The sequence below is a fragment of the Labrus bergylta genome, chromosome 5 (genome assembly GCF_963930695.1).
Source record: "Labrus bergylta chromosome 5, fLabBer1.1, whole genome shotgun sequence".
Taxonomy (NCBI): Eukaryota; Metazoa; Chordata; class Actinopteri; order Labriformes; family Labridae; genus Labrus; species Labrus bergylta.
This window is the reverse complement of record NC_089199.1, coordinates 17,062,714-17,086,267: the sequence shown is the minus strand read 5'-3', so window position 1 is coordinate 17,086,267 and position 23,554 is coordinate 17,062,714. Positions and strand designations below refer to the sequence as shown.

Sequence of the window (23,554 nt, the reverse complement as noted above, 5' to 3'; positions counted from 1 at the left end):
TCTGACTGTACAGGCTGTGGTTTTAAGGTTGCTTAAATAATTCTGTAAGGTTTGTCATGAAGCAAATTTTGGGATTCTTTGTTTTTCCTATACGATTACTTGCAGCTGAGAAAGTGATGAAAGTGATTTGGTTATTCACACATTATTTAATAGCAAATGTTAGAGTCCTCCACAGTTCTCCTTTTACAATCAGGGAACAAAACAAAGTACAGCTGTCCTCCAAAACCATATTTGGAGTTACATTTAACCATCAGGTAGACAAGAATTGAATTCAGCAACCAAACTAAAGTACATGCCTAATGGGGCCTATTCCAAAGACAAATCAAACCACTACCAGTGAATTAATTTGCTTCCAGCTGTTAAAGTAAAGACATTGCTCTCCCAAATCATAGAATAAGTTCAAATTTCCCTAAATGCAATTTTTGGTAGAAAAAAAAAAAAAAAGAATATTTGCCTCAAGACCTTTAACTGGGGAGAAGGGAGGTACTTTTTAAATAAGTAGAAAACTACAATATTTACAGAAATTATAACAAAAATATATATATTCTCACACCCTCCCACTGCCTATTTTTGGGAGGGGTAGTTGCTCAGTTGTGCTCTGCCCACTGCGTCCTCGGCCCCTGAATCCTCTGCCTCTAAGGAATCGCCCGGGCGCTCCAAATGTTTCCATGTTCAACTTTTTCTCCTCAGCCCAGGTGGTTTTCCTGTAAACAAACACACACGTAAAATATATTGTAGGACATTGCAAACCCCTGAGGAATCACAAAGACAAGCACAAAGTGTTAATCACCTGGGCTTAAGGTCTGATGAGATGTTGTCGAAGAAGCATTTGGCTTTGTCGTAGTATTTATCACCAAGTGATTCCTCCTCCTGCATACCCTGGCCATCCTGGGCCTCTCCAGACTCCACATTTTCAACTGCAACAATTACATAAATGTATATAAACATATGAATTCAAAAGAGGTAATATTGAATCTATTGTAACTAAATAAACATTTACTGAAATACTCATACCTACGACCTCCTTTGTAAGGTCATCTTTAAACTGAGCATTTGCAGTTTCAAAATCAAAATCAGACTCAAACTGCAAGGTTGACGCTTTTGAGTTTTTCACGAGAAGTTGACCTCTGCTTCGGTTTCTGGTCCTGCGGCTGCCTGTGTGTCATCAACAGAAAAATAAACACTACAGAATAACAGCAACAAGTTATATATCAGTTTCATCTAGCCTCATATTTACTTTTATAGTCCATTTTGACAGATACATATTCAAGTAGTTTGCATTTTCTGATGCATGTTGTAGCTCACCAGAAGTTTTCTTAAAAAGTATGAAGACAGTGCTTCTCTGTCACGCAGCTTTTTAAAAATGTGATACCTTGTTTTTGTCTCTGTTTTGGGTTCTCAATGACTTTGTTTTGCACCTTGGCTGCACTTGGCTGAGTTAGTCCTCGACCTAAACAGAAATGAAGTATAAATGTTAAAGAGGTTTCATATTTCTGAGCCGATTTTTTTTTTTTTTTTTAAAGAAAAAAAACAAGCTATAGGAAAGTTAGTTTTTTTTTTTTACGTTATAGGCTACAGTTAGTTTGCTCACTGGTGGGTAAATTCTCCTTCAGAACCTGGGAACCAACCCGGGCAGATCGCTGGCCTGGACGAGTCTGCTGTCTACCCTGTGGCTGGGTTACAGTCTTCCCTCTTTTCTGCGTGGCACTGACCAATGGTACAGTCTGGACAGCTTGCTCCACCATGGGGGCTCTTCTGGGTGGGATGCCATGAAGTCCTGGTAGGGAGGTAACACAAAACCATTTTGAAGCACTTCACATACTACTTGATGAAGGCCTGGATTTCACATTTCAACTGTACCTAGACCCAGTGCTGCATTGTACTGCTGGCTGAGTAGAGAACTAGCAGCCAGCTGGTTGTAAGTGGGCATCATGTCTCTGTATGGACTCCAACGTGGGTGATAAGCAGCAGAAGGGTTGCCAATAGAGGACTAAAATGACAATTTAGCATTAATAAAACGATTTGGACATATTTCAATTTAAGAAAAACAACCAATAGGCCTACGGGAAGAAAGCACCCTCCCTCAGCCACACACCTGTACAATAGCTGGGTCTCGAGGCAGTCCATGGTGTGGTTTTGGTGGTTCGGACACAGTGATGTCTTTGATGTCGCTACCTCTGAAGATTATGTATTCATAAATTTCATCTTTGGGTGGCACTGGTCTATCTGTGTGCCGATCTTCTGTGCCAAAGGACTTAACTGTGGGTAAATGCAGTCAAATGGAAAAGGTTCAAATACCTGCCAACTTTGGTTATACACCCCAAAGGCCTCTTAATGTAGCAATAACTGTCAAAAAAAGAAAAGCACATGTTTGTTCGACAGTAGAGACCTCCAACCTACCTTTGGCTAAAGCGACCGTGGACCTGTCTGTGTCGACAGAGGACAATATTCCCTCGTATCGAATTTGTGCCTTGGATATCAAACTTATTTTACTGCCGATGTACGGGGTTCCTCCTCCAGCACTCATGTTTGCCGTGAAAATATGTTTGCAAAAGCACCGTCTGAATCACCGATCGTAGAATAACAGCACACGTGAACTAATTACTATGTTCACAATGACCATGCACCTGTGCGCTTTATAAGTTGCCAGTGACGCACGTGTAAGACAGGGTTAGTTCATTTTTTCAGCCGGCGTACACCGAAATAAACACGTTCAGAACTTTCTAGACTACAATAGCTAGCCTCCTTGATGATAGAAGTTAAAATCGGAATGAGCCAGATGGCTACGTCTTGTAGGCTGTAGGTTATTATTTTCTTCTCTTTATTTTAGGGAGACTTCAGCCTATAAAAATGTTACAAAAAATAATATCTTCTGTAGGCCTATTTATTACAAAATATTGGGATGCTTTAATAACACAATAACTCTTTGCTCACATAGCCTACTGCACATTTCTAACATTAAAAACACAATTTGGACTAATGTTTAAATTATCGAATTCACATTAAAGGTAAACATACTTTGTTTTTATGTTGCATAATTAACTTTAAGTCGGCGCATATGAGACTTTAACCGCAGTATAGGCCTACCCCATGATTGCTGACAGTACGGCACAATATTTCCTCTCTAAAATGAGGGTGGGGCGCCCTCAAACGCCTTATTACAACAGCAACTTCACTTGCTGGCCAAAAATACTGCAGCCATCTTGTATAGCGAATCGACAGGGATTAAACTCTGAAATTAGGCTCGTTAGCTTGTTGTAAAGCAGGGTATTGTTGGACCTATAACCAGATGGTGCGACTCTGAAGCTGAAAAGTTATCGTGATTGTAGAAACACCCCGGGAACAGTGTAGCATTTGACGAAAACATTTCCCCTAAGGTTTGATGTTGTTCCTTCTCAGGCATCCCACGGAATGACAGCTGTAGCCATTGGTACCGCCTTTTAGCATGTGGAACAGCCAATCACAGCTCGCCAAAATCCCTGCTCGGAGCCGCTGAGTTGTTGTGCGCAGGCGCAAGTCAGTTGGTAAGTACCTCACTTCTCATAAGCTCACAGGAGTGTGAAGATGGCGGTAGGCTTCGGCCCGCTGGGTGAGCCTTTAGTGCATACAGAGGTGAATAAAGCGGTAATTTACCATAATGTGCAGCCTGTAGAGTCACAACTGTTGTTCTTGTGTAAAAACAACCACTCCAGTAGGCACGAGAAAGCCGGTAATTACATGGCTATAGTTCCGGGACAAGCGGGTAGAGCGAGCTAATGTCCAGCTGGGACTTGGTCCAGACGGCTGCTGAAGCAGGTACGCTGTAACTACTAATATTACTTTCCTCTTTGTCTCTCCGAGTAAACACGAAAAGCAGACAGCTGAGGGGGAACTGCAGTTGATGTATAACAGTCTTGCCCCATCACATGATTGTTTGTGGTACTTCTGAACAAGTTGAAGTGCAGGGGGTCTCATTATAACGAGGTCCCCATGGTTCAACTATGGATGCATCGACGGCCAGCAAGGACCACACCACTGGACACGACCCTGGCAAAACACTTGTTGTTAGTGGCGGTGTAACTTCTCTCCCTAATGCCCGGGGGGAAATAGGCTCATACTCGGTTCAGACTTTAAATGGGAACCAAACTATGAACTCGCACAATTCAGGAAGCGCTGCCCCTCTTAGAGGGGCGACAATGACGGGTGTCACTGGTAGCACTGGTAGCACTGGTAACGTTACTGCGATATCTGCTATGAACAGTGGACCAGTGATGTCAAAAGGACTGACCGGTGCGTTAATGCCCCCTTCATCAAACAGTGTAATTCAGACGCCCCTGATGAACTCGCAGAGTGTTGTCGCTTCACCTCAGCCTGTAAGCCAAGCAACAGGAGCCACTGTGGCACTCGTCAGGCCGCCTATGCAAACTGTGGGATCGGGAACAATGAATGGAAACAATAATGCGAGCCCTGCTGTGGTTGCCAATGCAACAGGTCAGACAGGTAACAACATACACATCCCGCTTGTAAACAACAGTCAGCCGCCTGTCAACGCAGGGTCGCACATAATCAAGGCAGAGCCCCCAACAACTATAGTACAGTCTGCACCGCAGCCGGCTGTCACTCCTGGAGCCGTCAGCGCTCCCCGGGCTCCGGTGACGGTAGCTGGCTCTCCAGCCGGGATCCGAGCCCTGTCGCCCCAGATGTTGGCCCCAAGGCTCCCCCAAACGTCCCCGGGACAGCCAAGTATAGGCCTACACAACATCCAGCTCCCCCCGGGTGAGTGAAGTCAAAACTTTACTTCAAGTATGCAGTGATGTTTCCACGTTTGACACATTGGTTTCATATTCATATATGCCTCTGATAGGTCATTATAAGAATAATAATTGAAGGCTATTTGGCATGTTTAACATTGTTCATCCAATACAGAAAACAGTCAAATGGGTTGTGTAAGACTCATTTTAGGTTTTGCTTGCACCAGATTCCTAACTCTAAACAGTTAATTTCATATGGTATAAAACATTTTTTGTTTTCTTGAGATTAAACGACAAGTTGATTAAGGTTTACCTTTCTTCCTGATGTAACTGTAAACGTTTATTAGAAAAGCATAAACAAAATCTTTTTTGACCCTTCTTACAAGTTGCAATTTAATGTAATAGTACAATTTAGTAAACTTTCTTGTGATATGTATCTCTTGGTTTAGGAATGATGCTTGTGCGCAGTGAGAGTGGACAGCTGCTGATGATTCCTCAGCAGGCTCTAGCCCAGATGCAGGCCCAGGCTCAGGCTCAGGCTCAGGCTCAGGCTCAGGCTCAGGCTCAGGCACAGGCTCAGGCACAGGCACAGGCACAGGCACAGGGAGGCATGGCACCTCGTACTGTGACACCAACAAGCGTGCCTCCTGGCCAGGTAAGATCACACTGTGATCCCTAATAAGAACTTTCTTTTGTATTCTCGCACTTTAGTGTCATGGTCATTGCCTTTACATTATCAGCTGTTGAGTAGAATAATAGATATGTTCAAATGTAAAGCTCGTGTATTTTTGTGGAAACAAGTGCTCATGTGTGTTGTTATGATGTATTACTAACCTTTATATATAAAGGCTGTCAAATGATTGCAAATTTTAATCGCAAATAATCGCTAAATTTCAATAGTCAGTCTTGATCAATCGCATTTTTAATCGCATGTTTGAAATTCCACTATTTCACAATTAAAAATAAAATGTTGGACAGTACTCTACTTGCTGGTTGAATTCAACCCTGCTTTTATTTTATAATTAAAAAAAGGAATGTCTGGTAGATCGAAGGTTTCTTCGTTTACTTAACCGCAGAAGAACAAACTCATGACGGATCAAAAACTAAATGAGAACAGCTAAAAGGAACAGCAAAAAAGTGAAAGGTTTGATGTCTTAAGCTGGACATTACTTTTGACTCGTCAACTGAGCTGTCAAGGAGTTTTTCAAAGTAAAGTGCGACATTCAAAGATGCAGCAGTGTCGTTCTTTCCATCACTGTGACTACAGGGACACACTGCAGAGGCTTATCCACGTCGGCCTGCATGAGAATAATACTGATTTAAAAAAATGAAATGCATTAATGTCACACCTTAATTAATCACCGTTAACTGATTAATGCCAACAGCCCTATATGTTATCTATATAAAGCTTTTTATTTATGTCCTTAGATGTAATCAGTGCACTTTCTGGTTTGATGAAACAATATGGTGCATATTATGTCGTTCTCTTTGCTTACTGTTAGGCTCCTGGAAACGCCATTATTAACAGACAAGTGGCTCCTAGCACCATCATGCGTCAGGGCTGTCCAACTCCTACGTCACTTGCTGCGACCACTACTCTTCACAGACCTCCTATTCTTCAGGTAACCCCTGTCTGTTGATGACAAGTCATTTCGTATTATGATTATTTGGCTTGTTGTGCATTCTCTTGGGTCTGTGACTTGTACAGGCTGCTGCTAATGATATGAAGTGTCTCATTAAGTACTTCAAATAAGATCGGCACAATGTCTTTTTTTTTAAGATTTAGATTTTGGCTTTTGCCTTTAGGACAGATGATACAGTAGGAAAGCAGGGGATAGTCATTAAAAATAATAAAACAAGAATTCTCAGAGAACTTTATAATATGGTTCTTTGTTTAAGGGAAATATCTGAAATTATAATCATGAAATTCCACTTTCTTGTTAGAGCTGAAGCATTTTTATAAGCTTGTTACAAAAGTTCAGTCAAAATGTCTCATACATTGTAGATGTGACAGAAACATATTCAACATTTGAATTTCTTCACAGACACCAGTTTTTCTTAAAGTTTGCCAAAAGAAATGAACAAAGCTGTTGAGTATGGAGTCTCATTTTGTAGCTATAACTTAGATGGCTGAACCGTCTCTTCATAATGAACATTTAACCAGCCGTTATGATTGAAGCTCATGTTTGCACACAGTGATCTGCCAGTGGCGTTAAGGCATGTCATTTGTATCTGACTCATTTTCTCCTTTTCCTGACTGTAAAGTTTTGTGGTTTTTTTTCTAGATGTCGGTTAAAAATGTGTTAAAAGTAGCACCACTGAAGTGCATACCTCTTTCTTTGTATCTTAAACTTAACACAATGACGATATTTTTGGAGAAAGAGCAATAACTGAAATTAAGCGTCAGAAAAGCTCACCTGTTAACTGTTTTGAAATGAATTTTATGTTATTGAATTTTGAAAAAAAAAAATGCATTCCCATACTTTGCTGTGATGACTTGAAAAGGGGGGTTTGTAATCTTTTAAAACCTAAATACCACATTTTTATTGTGATGTTTGTCTTCACAGAGCTCGGTCGGGGCTGCAGTACCAGGAATGACCCCCAGGACTGTCAGCCAAACAGCTGGGACCACAATTACCTCAGTAACAGTGAGCAAAGTGAGGAGAGCTTAGCCCAAAGAATCACATAGAGCTGAAGAACATTTATTGTTACGTTGTACTGCTTTTAAACACTCAGCATTTATACTCTTAAGATAGAGCCCGACCGATTCATCGTCCAGCCGATAATATCAACCGATATTAGCATAATCAATTATTTTCAGCTAATTTTATCACAGATATGCGCCGATATTACTAGATTTATTCACCGGTCAAATAGCATTTTATTATAGTATCATTGTATGACACCAGCAGTTCTTTTTCACAAGCAGAGGTTGCTGTATGGACTACAACAAGCATCATCACCCTCCAGAGTGTCGAGCTGTGATGCACGTACATGCGTGTTTGATAAACTGCATTTTAGAGATCAACTCAATAAATATGTATATCTATATCTAGCTACAGATTGAACATAGAAGATATCAGACAATTTATCGGTACTTGATTTTTTTTCTCCCCCAATATTGGTATCGGCCCCAAAAATCCCATATGCCGGTCGGGCCCTAGTCTAAGATATAAAGAAGGCAAAGCTTGCTCTAGTGCTGAACATAGTTATAAATGAGCCTTACTAATCTGAGTGGTTTGTGTTCTTTTGGCAGGAGACAATGGAGAATGTGAAGAAATGTAAGAACTTTCTGTCTACATTGATCAAGCTGGCATCCACAGGGAAGCATTCAGAAGAGACTGCAGCCAGTGTGAGAGAGCTGGTCAAGGACCTGCTGGTGAGGGACCAGTACATCCAGGAAACACACATGAAACTCTTAAATGCTTATTCTGTTCATTTTTGAACACTTGACCAAAATGCTGACAAATGAATACATCATATATAAATACACTATAGAAGTATTACCTGTTTCTGAGCATCTGACAGCTCTCACTCCGACCTCTGTGTGCCTTTATGTTTTACTAGGAGGGGAGACTGGAAGCTGAAGAATTCACTAGCCGTTTATACAAAGAGCTAAACTCCTCACCCCAACCTTACCTTGTGCCTTTCCTTAAGGTAAGAACGCTCATCTATTGTCATTGATATACAGCTGAGCAAATATCAGTAAAGTTTTGTGATTTATATTTTCTTGGACCACAGTTTCTTTCAGTAATTCAAAGCTTGATCCAAAAGGCAACTGCACTTGGTTTAAGGTCTTGAAGATGTTCCTCATCTCCTCTAAAAGGCTTCGTCAGTTCTTTTCAGTCATCTTTGTCCTCCTGTTCGTCTTGTAGAGAAGCCTCCCAGCACTGAGGCAGCTCACCCCAGACTCGACAGCCTTCATCCAGCAGAGTCAGCTCCCCCAGCCCACCTCAGCTCCAGCCTCGTCCACTTCACCCACTCCTAACACTGTGGTCCTGGGCAGCCCAGCCCCTCGCCTCGCTGTCCCAGTCAGCAGGCCTCAGCTCGAGCCAGGGACAGTCAACAAACCAGGACAGACCCCCTCAATGGTAAACTCAGTAATACATATCCTAGATCTATTTCTCAAAACTACAACTTAAAGTGGCATTTACATTAAATATAATCCATAGTGAAGATTTCCACTTCAATAAAACATCAAAATACATAATAATCACAGAATCTTCATTCAAACTGCAGGTTCTCCAGCCTCAGCAGCAGAGAGCCATGCTGAGACCTCAGGTAACCTTGCCAACGACCCCCATGGTGACTGTCAGGAATCAGGCCCCTGGACGCATCATCGTGGGACAGCAACAGGTCCAGCTCAAAGGGCTGCAACCAGGTAAGGATGTCAGTCTAACAACACCTCTGTTTGTAAATGTATGTTTGTCTTTCAATGAGTGATCTGTTGTATTTTTTCTGATTTCGTGTCCTGCCAGTACCTGTGAGACCGGAGGGGCCCCCTGTTTGTAAACAAGCCTGCTCTGCAGCATTGACCCTGGCTCAAAAGAACAAACTGAGAGAAGCAGGTGGAACTTTCAAGTAAGAGAAAAGCACACAATTCATATAAGATTGACCTTAAATGTTGTCTTATTGTTATGTTGGTATCACTTGTGGTTTGAAAAATAATAAAAAAGAAGGTTTTGTTTTGATCTCATTGTCAGCATACTTTTATAGCATTTAGAACGTTATATGCAGCTGGATATGAGTTCATTGTGATTGCTCCAATTTCACACCAAACTCTGCCACAACTATGTGATTATGTCTGCATTCACGTTCATCAGTCTAATGATTGGGTTTACCTCTCTGCATTTTTTATCATAGAGATGAAGATGACATTAACGACGTGGCCTCCATGGCTGGAGTGAACCTATCGGAGGAAAGTGCTAATATCCTAGCAACCAATTCTGGACTAGTGGGAGCTGTGACACATTCCTGTAAGGATGAGGCTTTTCTCTCTTGTGCCGTGTTACAGAGGAGAATGCTGGAGATTGGTAAGACACTTACAATGTTATTGACTTCATGACTTCTATTTATACACCTTCAAAAGCCCCAGGGTGACTTGCTGTTTCTCCTCCAGGCAGGAGGTATGGCTTGACAGATCTTGGTGCTGAGGTGGTGAACTTTGTCTCCCACGCTGCTCAGCAGCGGCTCCAGCACCTGCTGGAAAAAGTTTCCCAAGTGGCCCAGCAGAAAAACGTCCATTTCAAGGTTTATTTCAAAGTCCATAAAATATTGCTAGTATAATTTTACCTGTGATTGTTGTTCAATGGAAACACGAACCATATTCTATCTGACAAATATTTAAGATAATCTAAGATAATTCCACTTATTTGAAATACAGTCAATACTCCTCTGTAATCTTTTGGTCTTTTATGTCAACATTTGTCACATGACTCTCTCTCATCAGGAGGACAACAATTATGAGCAGAACAGTGATGTTCGCACTCAGCTGAAGTTCTTTGAGCAGCTGGACCAGTTAGAGAAACAACGGAAGGAGGAGCAGGAGCGAGAGATCCTGCTTAAGGCAGCTAAGGTATTGTTGGCATTGAAATTCATTTGCACTCATTCTTAATTGTATTTAAAGGTAATGTACATTTGAAGTGAGGAGCGAGCTTCAGTTACCTGGGCTCAAATAGACTGGAAAGAAGTAACTCAAACAAATGCATTTGAATAAAATACATCTGGATATAACTCTGAGATTGAAGTAAGATCATATTAAACTATCACAACATGCTCTTTGTTGTCTTGATGTCATACGTTTGGCAGGCATGTCAGTTCTAAACAGATGTCATCATTTTCAAAGCTTTTGTGTTATTATCTTGAGGTATTCTGATTTTATTTTACTTTTTAATGTCTTGATTAAATTGATTTGAGCAGGTATTAAATAAATGTTGGTTTGTTTGACCTGTGTTAAGTGTTTTTAACCTGCAGCTTCTCTACACAGTAAAATTATATTCAATTGACAAAAAGTTCTCTGCCATTGATACTACCCCGATGCATGTCATAATGTTACTCGTACAACTTGTAACAAATAGTTAGATAGATAGATTAATCCTTTACAGGAAATTACAGTGCCACAACAGCTTCAAGACAGACATAACACCACACATTTCATAAGATAGCTTCCATACTTAATAAGTTAAAATAATAATAATAAAAAGTTATTTTTGTGCATTATAAAACCTTATAGCAGCTGGTATACAAGACTTTCTGTATCTCTCAGTCTTGCACATTGGTGCAATCAGTCTCTGACTGAAGGTGCTGCTCTTGATCACCTTCAGGGCGTGGAGTGGATGAGTGGGGTTGGTCATTATTGAAACCAGTTTGTTCAGAGTTCTGGCCTCTGCCACCTGCTGGACCGTTAGTTGCTCAGCACCGACCACTGAGCCGGCCTCCCTGATCAGCTTGTCCAGTCTGTTTTTGTCTGCTGTGCGGGCGCCTTCCCCCCAACAGGCCACAGCAAAAAACAGAGCACTGGCCACCACTGAATGGTAGACACTGCACAGCAGGGGTTGGCAGATGTTGAATGACCTTAGCCTCCTTAAGAAATACAGTCGACTTTGTCCCTTCCTGTACACTGCCTCCATATGACTCTTCCAGTCCAGCTCACTGTCGAGCTGCACACCAAGGTACCTGTGGTTGGCGACCACCTCCACCTCAGTGCCCCTGATGGTGATTGGTGTTGGTTGAGTCCTCCTCCTCCCCCTCCTGAAATCCACAACTATCTCCTTCGTTTTTTGGGGTGTTGAGATGGAGGTTATTGTGTGCACTCCACTCCACAAAGTTGTTTATTGTGTCTTTATACTCCTCCTCATTGCCCCCTCTGATGAGGCCGACAACAGCTGTGTCATCTGAAAATTTCTGCAAAAAGCAGCAGTTGGTGTTGTATTGGAAGTCTGCTGTGTAGACGGTGAACAGGAATGGAGCCAGCACAGTTCCTTGTGGAGCCCCTGTGCTGCTCAGGATGGTGCTTGAGACATTGTTCTGTAGGCGCACGTACTGCGGTCTGTTTGTTTTGAACATGTCAAAAGAGATATAACTTTACTTCAAGTATTGAAAGGGGTGGGTCCCACTAACATTAAACATTAAATCTATGAAATCAGGGAGAGAGAGAGAGTGGAATGACCTGGGGTGGATTTCAAACTGGACTACAGCGTCTGTACACGGGGCGACGTGTGCATACAAACTACTCATCCATCAATGCCCCAAAAGTCTGAAAGTTTTTGATTTAATTGAAGAACATGATACTCATGCATAAGTGTTCTTAAGCTTTGAAACATCTGCTAAATCCACAGTGTCTCTGGTCTTTGGTCTTTCTTCTCTGCTAACATCAGTTATTAATGTGTCTTCTTGCTTTTGGCCTTGCAGTCTCGGGCTCGGCAAGAAGACCCAGAGCAGCTGCGTCTGAAGCAGAAGGCGAAGGAGGTAGGTTGAGAAGAGAAGCACAGTCAGCTAATCTCTCTTTCTGTTTGTCTATAGGCCGTGTGCTTTATGTTGTTATGTGTGCATTGTCCAGATGCAGCAGCAGGAGCTGGCTCAGATGAGACAGAGGGAGGCCAACCTGACGGCACTGGCAGCCATCGGTCCAAGAAAGAAGAGGAAGATCCTGGACTCTCCATCCTCCTCTTCTGCAGCTGAGGTAATGAGTCACAATAAAGTATCTTTCTTTTGTCATCCTGGGACAGCATATAAGTTAAACACCATGCCCCTTTTTCATCTTCACAAGTTACAGTTAAATTGAAAAAAAGAGTACTACCTTTTTCTGTTTTCTTTTACTGTCTCTGCTGACTGCATCAATCACACTAAGTCGATCTCACACCGTGCTCAGACAGTAACCTGCTGTCAGTCATCTTTGCTTTTCACTAACCTGCAAAAAATCACATAATGGAGCAGTTCATTAGTTCCGGCAGAGCACATTGTCGTCTGGTTGTTATAATTAGAGCTCAAATTTACAATAAAGACACCTGTCACATTCAATAAATACAGTGAGACAAGGTGACAAACCTTTCCTCAGCTGCTTCATGCCTGGTCCTTCCTGCTTCACATCAGTTATTTACTGAGTGAAATGATTTCTCCTTTGAACGTCATTCTTTGGATATAGTCAGTGCACGTGTTGGGCTCTGCTCTGTGTATTCAAAGTGTTTAACAGGTTTTTATGATTTCCCCCTGAGTCTCTGGCATCTCTAACTGTAGCACCTGTTCTTTGAATTATACATTTCTAACCGTTGGCTGCAATAAATGATCATCTATTTTAACAACTGCTGACAGGACTGGGGAACAATTAGGTTTATATGAATTACTAATTTGACAAAGGTTGCACTTAGTTATAGTCAATATCTGTACACTGACAGCAATGCTGCTTTGAATACTTTTTTTGTTCCTTAAAAAAGAAATGACAGAGTTGTATTCAGTTCTTTAAAGTATATTGATAAAAATCACAACAAAGTTACACAAGTATGAATGGTAATGCCACTATACTGGCATGTTTTTGTTCTTCACATATTTGTATTTGTTTGTAGAATAAAGGCCAGTGTCGCAGGGCTTCTGAAATAACCTGCACAGGATTTCTGATTTGAAAAAGGGCCTCTACATGTAGTTCTTCATGGTGAAGAAGTGGATGTACAAAGAAAGATAAATTAATAAATGAATGTGTATTGATGATGCATCCAGAATACCAACAACAGCTTCAAAACACAAGTCTACATAACTTTTTTAAATGCAGCTCTCCCGTAAGAGTTCTGTCCATAACATTTCAACTTCTTACTCGACCCTGTAAGAGAAAACAGATTTAGTATCCGTCACTTTGGTATTTTGACAGCTCTATGTTGTTCATTGATCCAATGGTCCAAAGTCTATCCCATCATGTACAGGACAATGAGGGTGGGGTGGGGGGTGGCTCTCTTGGAAAGAAACATCCATCCATTATCTATACCGCTCTTCCCATTTGGGGTCGCAGGGAGCTGGAGCCGATCCCAGAGCCGACCCTGGGCTGTTCACCAGCCAATCACAGGGCTGACATACATAGACCAGCCACACTCACATTCACACCTACGGGTCATTTTAGAGTCACCAATTAACCTAACAGGCATGTCTTTGGACTGTGGGAGGAAGCCGGAGTACCTGGAGAGAACCCACTCATGCACAAACTCCATACAGAGAGGTCCTGTCCGACAGGGATTTTAACCAGAAACCCCCTCAGCGCTAACCACTGCACCACCGTGCAGTTAGCTTACATGTCCATGAAATTAAAAAAAATACAGAAAACATAGACATCACACTCCCACCCCTACCAACTGTCTATCTCAACTCGTGGTTATATTACCACCATTAATCCATTACTTTATGCTAGTTGGACCTTCAACCATTACTCACCTCCTGTGGTTTTAGTTCCTTTGTTTTCCAGTCACTGATGTAATCTGCTTTGGACTGTGTGAGGAATGCAGAGCATGCAGGAGAAACTCAAACAGGAGAACGCTAGCTCTGCACGGGAAGGGGTCACTCGCACTCAGTCACTCTTCGGCTTCTTATTGGCTGAAATGATTTAAATTGGAAAGAATAAAGATCTGTGGTTTCATGTGCATGCAGGCTTTAATTGTTGACTTTGTTTCTGTGGCTCCCGTTGTGCAATAAAAGTGAACAAGTACTTCAGTACAGTTTTTAATGAACTCGTGCTTTATATGAGTTTTCCATTTGATTCTACTTTCTTGCATCTTAGAGGGAATCATTTTGACATTGTACTCCTCTTCATTTATGTAACAGCTTTAGTCTGTGGTTTTAAAATGGAAAATGCACAAAACAAATATAATGCTTTCATTGTTTCCCAACCGTTCTTGTTTATAGCCGCTTCATTCAAACGCTGATTAAGTTTCATATATTTAGACCTTTCAAATGTTTCACAAAAGAAAAGAGAGGTTTTTAGAAGTACATTTAGCTGATATACTTTCTATATATGCATGTATAGGCTATTGCTTGTGCTACTTTGAGACTGTATTTTTACATCTTCTGTTTCCTCTCTTTCTCCCTCCCGTCCATCCGTCATCCTGCAGGGATCAGGATCAGGTCCTTCTGTGCCTGGCGCGGCCGGTTCATCAGGCTCCAGACCAACACGGCAGCGCATCACACGTGTCAATCTCAGGGACCTGCTCTTCTGCTTGGAAAACGAGAGATTTACCAGTCGTTCCCATTTCCTCTACAAGGGCTTCCTGAAATAGGCTTGATGTCAGAGAGGAGAGGAGGAGGAGACGAGGGGAAAGTGTGTGGAGAGACCAGCCACTCCCACCACAGAGAGTGCTAAAAAGACTCTTCAAAATGAAGAGGAGGAAGGCAGAAACTTGGCACATTTCGAGGTCTTTTGGATATACATGATAACCTGAAATACTGTAGTAGCCATAATAGATGGCCTCTCTACCTCTCTTCTCAAATAATGCTCATCTTTCTTTTCAGAGCAGTCTTGGACTGATCCTTTTATTTACTCTGTACACCTTCTTTTTCAAGAAAGTGTATAAACACATAACATGTTTTCTGAGGATGATTTTTTGTATGAACAAATGACCTATTGTACAACTAAGCACTGTCACACAGTACAGTTTATTTTCTGACTCTTTGTGTGCATTAGGTTTTTAAAGCAATCGACAAATATATTCTAACTTGTTTGAGTCCACAAACTTTTTTAACCAACTAATGCTTTTATTTCTTGTTCTGTCAACTGAATACGTTTGAGCTTCAAACTGTGTTACCTACTGAGTTGCCTTCCTAACTATGAATAAGCCATATAGCCACCCCCAAGCAATGAACCCTTCTGTAACTCCTGAAGCAGTCTCTCCCTCTCTGTCATCTCCATTACTAGATTTGATTTGTTTTTCAGCATATTTATTTACTTAACTCAAGCTCAAATGAATGTTTAGTTATTTATTTTATTTCATGTGACACCTCAGTTGTTTTGTGTTGCTAACATTCAAAACACGTGTGCATTACAAATGTGTTTGAAATAGTTTGTTGGTTGTAGAGGTTTGGGTGCACGGATAGAGGTATGCACTTTGGTTTTGTTTAATCAGTTAATTGTTCTCCCACTTAGTTTGACATGAATTGATTTCTAAAACTTCAGAAAGCGTTTAACCTTTATTGCTATACCAAACATACACCTCCTGGATACTGATTTCTATTTTTGTAGCTTCCCACCAACAAATTTTTACTCTTTTAATAGTGACTGACAGTGTCCTCTGACTTGAGAAACTGGCGTTTCTTCCTGTATATTTGTAAATGTTACACCTAAAGTTTTACACCGTTTTGTATAGAATTGAGAATCTATCAATATAGCATTAAGAAGAAAGGCATTTTCTGTATTAAAAGTTTTGAAATACTGATTTTACAGTAACTTGTTTTGTTTGGTGCTCAAGTCGAGAAGTTTTTTGTTTCCTATCATTTCCACTAGAGGGCATCAGTGCCTCACTAGAGCCTCTGCATAAGACAAGCGCGTAGCACTGAGGAGATGCTTTGTATGTGAATAAGCTAAATGCCTTTAATTCATTTTTACTTTACCTGTGCGCAGATGATTCCACTTAATCTTCAAGCATCTGCAGAGCCACACGTTCCTGTGTCTCCTGGGTCTATACTATAGGCAGCTATTGAGCACAACTCCCATGAGCAGAGCAGAGTCGTCAGAATGAAATCACACTCACACAGTCTGCCAGCCTTCTGTGCTGTTCTTTGTAAGGCGGTCTTGTTTGAGTCCGTCTCCATTATCACCCAAACGCACTGTGCTTTGGCAACAGCTGCAACATCAGCTGCTAACATACACCAAGACCACAGGCTGGAAATGATTAGGCCATTCTGCCTCTGGGACAGAAGCCTGATGTTACAATGATTGGGAGCAGCTTTTGTATCTGCGTCGACCAAAGAGGAACAATAAGTGCAGATTGGAGCAATGGGTGTTGATGTGCCACAATCACATTTCTCATAATAAGAGTACATCTGTGAACCACTAGGTGGCTCATTTGACCACATTACAACACTGCAGCAGCATGGCCTGAAGCTGCCCTCTCAGGTTCTACTTTCAAGTTAACACGGTTGGTAACATTGAGTTGACTCTCTGTTCATTTTTAAAACTGCTCAGCAACTAAACTAATACACACTACTAGGCCAACCTGTCAGGCACTTGATCGTTTGATCATATTGAAGCATTGGTGCTTTAGTGAGAAACCTGAGCCAGACAAAGCCTGGCTCGCTGTTACGAGTACAGAACCAGCATGGTCCCACAGTCCATCATGGCATCCCTGTCTGGCGGTGATTCAGGTACAGCCTTGCCCCCGTGCCATGGCCCAATCCAATATTTTTCCTGGTAAATCCCCCTTCCACTCCTCAACACTGCTGCTCTTTCAGAGTTAAGTCCACATAAGCTTCCACTTGAGTGCCAGAGGCAGAGCAACAACAGAGATGGTGCGGTTGCTTAGCGACGTTTCAGTCACTGCACCTGAGGGTGTTGGGTAAACACCCTGAGCCTGCCAATAGGGAAAAAGAGAGAAGTAGCATCGATGCTTCCTTCTATGCAATTTATTAAAGGGGGATGCTTTTAATTTGTTACATTCACTGTTGTAATTTTTGCTTTCACCTCTGGGTGACATTATACAACAAATATCTAAGGCATGTCTATTTGTGTCTTTGTGTGCGTGCCTGCATGCCTTTGACTGTTCTTCTGTACTCCCAAACTTTTGTCTGATTCCGAGATGGGAATTGACGGCTCTGATAGTGCCTCTCAGCAGGGGGTTCCTCTTGCACTTTTATGATTAGTCTCTGGTCTGAAATTCTTTGCTTGTTTACGCTCACAGAGGGCTGAGTTTTAATGATGGTTAGAGGCGTATGAATGCTCCCCCAGCCCCCATTACTTACATGAACCTGATTGTTATGATGTTTATTAAGGTAACCCCCCCTATAGCTGGATGAATAAGAAGGTTGTATCCGTCTTATTGATATTACTTCGCAAACCAGTGAATAAAAAATTCCATTCATAATCCTGCCTTATTCATGCTGTGGGACAAATGCCATACTAAAGTCTGTTAATTAATATGATCCTTTTCAACGCCTCCTTGCATATTGTTGATTAAGTTTTGAGCTTATGAATAAAAGTCTCTCAAAGGAGGGACATAAGAATGTGATTTGAATGAACTGATGTGGCAAACTGTGATCCAGTCGCTGCACTTTATCATCCATTAAGATTCGCAAATCCAGTAGCCTATAACCACTTTTATCCTGAAATAAAAGATAATGGTTTGAAGTCTTTCCTGAAGAAACAGAGCCTGATATATGACATGCAACAACAGTTCATTAGTTTACACCCCCCCGCCAGTCTATTTCCTGAGCACCCGTGCCCTTGTTCCACTCAGGTTAATGCTGACTTTAGGAGTCTTTTGTTATAGGGTCAGCCGGGGCACTTTGCTTTGGCCTGGAGATACTATAATAAGACCAGTGTTTATGACCGCTGCTGAAATGGGTTTGTAAGCGTGGCTGAACCGGCAAGGTATTGATGCCGGGGTTAATAGTCCTGTTGGCCTTTTTAATGGAGCTATATCAGGTCAAACAGCAGGCAGTGTCAGCCCACAGGAGAGGACCATCTCCGTTTAAAAAGTCAGCTCTTATATGAGGCTATACAGGTTCCAAAATGTGTCACATGTTAACACCTGTGATTCACACCAAACAGTGCATTGAGACAGACAGTGAAACAAACAAGCTAATGTGCCAGACTTTAAATGGCAAAGTCGGATTTGGAAGTCAAAACAGCTTCCCATTCAAACCCTCTGATCTTTTATCTTGCACTTAGATTGGTGTTTGTGTATGTAGGTCTAGTGTAAAATTCAAAGTGTTCAGTAGTACAAGTGGAAGCTCGACTATGAAAAAAAAGAGTCTAAAAACATGCTAACTTTAGCATGGCAGCATTCTCTCAATCACAATGCTAAAATGCTGATGTGACAGTGTTCTTTTCATCCCAACAAAGTCACAGTTTGAGTTAATCCTGTTACAGGACCAAGCTCACATTTGCCAAAGGAGCTGGGACCGTATTTAGTAGTTTACTCTTGCATAATGAGGGGAAGCCTGAACATCTGCAAAACATTGAGTAGAGGTTGAGAAATGTTGCTGTGTAAGTGAAAAGTTAAAGTTTAACATACTGACTCAAAAAAAAAAAAAAAAACTGCCAAGTCACAAATGGCCTTATGGTTCATCCTGTGTACACGATGAACATCTATACCAAGTTTCATGAGAATATTGTAAAACAGTGTCTTTAGAAAGTCTTAGGTACTTGACTATTTCAGAATGAGAATCAGGAACACAAATACTTTATTAATCCCAAGGGGAAATTTGGAAATTTAAGTGGTGAACTGACTGAAAATTGCTGTTCATCAGTCAGCATTGTAAGCATGGCTTAGAAACGGTCACTTTCTGGACGCTGTCGGCCAAGTGGTTTAGCTAGCAAACCCCATGAAGCTACAGAGACTGAAGTCCTCAAGCTAGCGGCCCAGTTTTCGAATTGGCCCTGTGGCTACTTTCCTGCATGTCATTCCCCACACTCTCTCTCTCTCTCCTGGATTTTGTGACTCTATCCACTGTCCTGTCTCTCCATTAAGGCACAAAAAGGCCAAAAATAAAGCTTTTGAAAAAAAGCTCACTTTCTGCTAAAAACGTAACCATGCTTATGCCAAGATATTTACCTCACCTTGAAGCTCTTCTCAAGTTCGGAAAAGACAGAGATGAATAATGTATGAAAAGTGTCACCTCTTAAGCGGAGAATCTCCATGAAACGTATGTAAATGATGCTCTTGAAATGTTTATATACATAAGTCACACATATTAGAACAGAGTCAAGCTGAGACTAATCGGCTTACATTGGGCACATGGCCAGATAGGTTGTCTTCCCTCCTTGTCTTGTTACTATAATATCATCATTACATTTACAAGACTAATTCTGTTACACATGGTTGGTGGTCATTTATTTATTTATACTAATGACTGTACTATACATCCATTATTCATGGTAAGGGTAGCTCTGTCTTCCTGCAGTGATGCTGACAGGGTGAATCGGAGGGGTAGATTGGAATGGAAGCTTGATCGTGCCTTGAAGGACACCAGAGACCGACTTGGCTGTGAAGGAATCATACCCTACCGTTTAAAGGTGTAGCCAGCGTCCCGGGGAAGGCACTTAACCTGTGGCTAAGGTAAGGAATTACATGCAGTTGATTAGAGCAGCCGCTCTGCCCAAGGATGCAGCTTGAATTTCCAACTGCACTCTAGCTTATAATCACATCCTGGAGTCAGTCCCTACAGAGAGACTTAGCATCATCAGCAGCAGTAGCAGCAGCAGCATAGATTTCATGTTCTTGTGTGGAGGACTGTCAACAAATAACACTATACACTATAAAATACAGCAGTGCTTCATGCATGGTGATTATATATCACAAGTATTCTTGAATGATAAGTATGTTGGCGCAGCTGTGTGAGTATTCTTAGTGATTGTAGTGTTTACATGAAAATGAGATCTCAGATGACAGTGATGGAAGATGTATCCAGATCCTTTAGAAAAATAAAATGGTGCATTGTGAAAATGCTTGATAAAGTAAATATGGATATTAAGAAAAGCTTTGCATTGAATAATGTTACTCTATAAAGCTGGTCCGATCACAAGACACACAGGAAAAGAATGAAGAAGGCTGAGAGGACTCATTTTGTCTCTTCAGAATGGGTCAGTGTCCAGTGTCATGAAATATCCCATATAACATTTTTTTAAATTTTTTTTTACTAAACCTCTCCTCAGACGACAGCCACATGCAAGAGGAAACCATGTCTTTCTCATGCTGAGCAGAATGCCTTGTGACAGGTACACTGAACTTCATGTGTAAAACAGGTTGAGTGCCCCCTTAAGAATTCTACTGATGTATTAGCAGCAAAATGTACTTACGTATTACAAGTAAAAGCCTTCATAAACCCTCTCAGTGTGTTTTAAATTATTGATGCATTAACTGTAAGGCAGCTCAGTTGTTTCCATCAGATCTGGACCGGTCCCCCTGAGTTGGAATAAAACTATCTTACTTCATTTTTACTGTGTGTATGTTTGATTACACTTCAAGTTATGAGTGCACTATAGAATAAGCTTATGGATTATTCAGCGATATAAGCTTAAGGCACAGCTTTGCTTTGAGCTAAATGATTAACAGAACCTTTAGCTGCTCACAATGGGGATGTAAACATGTTAGTGTAAAGTGGATATTAAATGAATTGTTTATCTTTATAGTACAGCTGAGGCTCATTATAAACTTTAATGGTGTTTTGAAGGTCCAAGTACACGACACTTTGATGCATCATGTATTTGGACCAAGCGGCAAACGCTTGAAAAATGAAGCCAATGTGGAAGTGCAAAATCATGCAGTTTGTCGAGTGTCCGTTTGAGGCTCTTCCGGGAACCCCGGCAGTCACATACAAACAACAGGGGAAAAAAAGCTGTTTTTACACTATACCAGCGTACCATGTTTACAGCCTGGTTCAAAAAATGAAGTTGGTCTGATTAGTTTTTGTCCTCAATGGCACACACTGTACGGTTGTGAATTTAAAAAAAAAACTCTGTTTTGATTCTATGAACGATACGTGTTATCCATAGTTAGGCGCGTAGCTGACATGATTGACAAATGGGCGTGATGCAATGGCTGAAAACCCGCCTCAGCTCCAGCTCTCAGCCTGTCGTTAGGTTGACTGAAAGTTAGGCTAAGAGCATTTCCAGCATGGCGGCTGATGCTCCTCCTTGGACTTATGAAATGGATAAGACATTTTTATAATTACAAAAATTGCAATTCATCTTAAAAAAATGGCAAGACAATAAAAATACGGCAACACATTTCACACAAAATGCTCGGTTCATGAGGCCCCTTCAGTTTCACAGGTCTGATACTGACCTGGTTCAAGTTGTTCACTGTCACAGCCGCAAGTCTGTCTGTGACCTTGGTTATCGATCATTCTGGTTACTTTTAAGCTATACGCAGTAAGTCACATTGTTACAAATAAAGCAATTTAAAGATACATGGTTATCTAACTTGCACACTGTAAGGCTGGAGCTTTTGGGCCCACAGGGGTGGGAGACCCTGGGGCTGCTGCTTGCTTTCCTGATTGGTATTTCAAGTCTTGGCATTTCTGCTTTACTAACACAAACTGCTATACTAGTTGAGTCTCTTTGTAATTTGTTGTAAAACAACACACACTATTATGAGTACAAGTGTGTACAGATACACTGAGTGAACAATTAACTCTAGCTGTTGAATAAATATAGGGGAATAAAATATTTATGGGTATTGATATGATTCCACACTACAATATGCAATCATCATTAGCAGGAAAAGCTCTTTCAAATGTTGTTTGATATTAACACAGGCAGTGTTTCAGCCCTGACTGTTGTGAGCACTCTCAGTAATAGCAGAGAGCCTGCACTCGACCAGTCATCCATATCATAAATGGCTGGTTGTTAAACAGTAGATATTCTCTCCCCCACTTGCCGCAGGAACATCAAATTTATTCTGCTGCTTTGATCTCATTTTAGACGGAGTCCTGAAATAGCAGGAGGCTGAGAGATGTGTCAGCAGAAACGTAGCCAGCTGAGGCAGCCTGGCCTGGGCGGTGCCTTCATTGAACAGCTCCATCAACACTAAACAGTGAACAGTTCACACAGCTAGCATCAGAACCAACATCCGCTGGTGTTTTTCAGATTGGACCGTTCCCAGCACCAGCCCAAGAGACTCACTGGCTATCTGGAAAGGAAATGAAAAGAGCCAGGCTTGGACATGTTTGAAGAGGAGAACTGTATTTACAACACACAAGACACTGGCAGCGAGCCAGAAGCAGAGCTTTCAGTCTATATACGCCATTTATCAAGGGAGCAACTTGAGTCTGCTTTCTTTTGCTTTCTTCTTTCACTCGGCCTTTCTGCCACAGTGAGACCAAATGAACTTCAGCTAAGCTCATCAAAGAAACCTTTCTCGAAGTCAATCTCTTTAGCCGCTGACTAGCTATGACGAAGGTGACCTTTTACCAACCTGATCATTATTTCCGAGTAGTGCAGTCCACCTCTGATGCCACTTTATTAAGCTAGGTCTGCTCAGTCTGTGGCAGAATCCACTATTGTAGTACAATAAAGGTTAACTTAGGTTTATCACCGGAAGCTCTCATTCCTCATCTCAGCGGTACTCAGAGGAAGATGAGGAATCAGAGCGCTCCTTATTAACTACTCCAGTGTACACCGTTAGCTTTGATCACCTCTTCATTGCCCACTCCTCTCATTTTTGGTCAAAGTGGACAAGTTTCACTCTAATTCCCTTTCTCCTGGAACATCTTTTTCAAAGTATTCTCTAAATGTTATGCATTGTCCCTGCTGTGCTTGAAACTCAATTCATTTGCACCCCCCCCCCTCCCCCCTCCTGATGCTGACCCGCTCTTCCATCCTACTAATCACCTCTCCACATGGCCTACCTGCATCCTGCCTCCACCTCATTTTTCTCCCCCTCTCTCTCTCATCCTGCCTGCCTCTTTGCCTTCTCTCTGGGTGTCTCATTAAAGGCGCTCTATCTAATGAGATTACGCCGTGGGGATTAATGGTGTGGCTAATTGATCGACACAGCCAGAGAGGATTAAATCCCTTTAAGTCCCCAGTGGGTTTTTTTTGGCGCCTCAGCTGACTAATTGAAATCACGGGAATGGACACAAATATACTTCCTGACCCCATATAATGATTTTCAAGTATTTCTTCTGAGCAGCAA

General features: G+C 41.6%; 2 protein-coding genes across 3 annotated transcripts; one reads left to right on the top strand and one right to left on the bottom strand.

The window, feature by feature from the left end:
- Positions 1-126: 126 nt before the first annotated feature.
- Positions 127-3,045, bottom strand: LOC109983876 (protein LSM14 homolog B). Its single transcript, XM_020633790.3, has 8 exons — positions 2,401-3,045; positions 2,096-2,259; positions 1,861-1,990; positions 1,592-1,777; positions 1,373-1,450; positions 1,015-1,155; positions 791-917; positions 127-704 (listed from the first exon to the last, which is right to left on the bottom strand). Exons 1-8 carry the CDS (start codon positions 2,525-2,527, stop codon positions 548-550), a joined length of 1,110 nt encoding a protein of 369 aa, XP_020489446.2. The 5' UTR covers positions 2,528-3,045; the 3' UTR covers positions 127-547.
- A 311-nt stretch (positions 3,046-3,356) lies between these two features.
- Positions 3,357-16,135, top strand: taf4a (TAF4A RNA polymerase II, TATA box binding protein (TBP)-associated factor). Of its 2 annotated transcripts, none has more exons than XM_020633875.3 (15): positions 3,357-4,755; positions 5,180-5,385; positions 6,233-6,352; positions 7,298-7,387; positions 7,987-8,109; positions 8,298-8,387; positions 8,606-8,821; positions 8,970-9,111; positions 9,209-9,311; positions 9,594-9,763; positions 9,850-9,980; positions 10,180-10,305; positions 12,141-12,197; positions 12,289-12,411; positions 14,819-16,135. In XM_020633875.3, exons 1-15 carry the CDS (start codon positions 3,981-3,983, stop codon positions 14,981-14,983), a joined length of 2,637 nt encoding a protein of 878 aa, XP_020489531.1. In that variant the 5' UTR covers positions 3,357-3,980; the 3' UTR covers positions 14,984-16,135. The 2 variants fall into 2 exon arrangements, with proteins under 2 accessions (XP_020489531.1, XP_065811090.1); XM_065955018.1 differs by having other exon boundaries at positions 8,606-8,830.
- Positions 16,136-23,554: the final 7,419 nt, after the last annotated feature.

Coding starts and splice junctions, on each gene's coding strand:
- LOC109983876 (XM_020633790.3), bottom strand. CDS start 2,527: ATGAGTGCTGGAGGAGGAACCCCGTACATCGGCAGTAAAATAAGTTTG. Junction 1,991..2,095: donor GAGACCCAGCTATTGTACAG/GTGTGTGGCTGA, acceptor TTGTCATTTTAG/TCCTCTATTGGCAACCCTTC. Junction 1,451..1,591: donor GAAGGAGAATTTACCCACCA/GTGAGCAAACTA, acceptor ATTTCTGTTTAG/GTCGAGGACTAACTCAGCCA.
- taf4a (XM_065955018.1), top strand. CDS start 3,981: ATGGATGCATCGACGGCCAGCAAGGACCACACCACTGGACACGACCCT. Junction 8,388..8,605: donor ACCTTGTGCCTTTCCTTAAG/GTAAGAACGCTC, acceptor TTCGTCTTGTAG/AGAAGCCTCCCAGCACTGAG. Junction 9,764..9,849: donor GAGGAGAATGCTGGAGATTG/GTAAGACACTTA, acceptor TTTCTCCTCCAG/GCAGGAGGTATGGCTTGACA.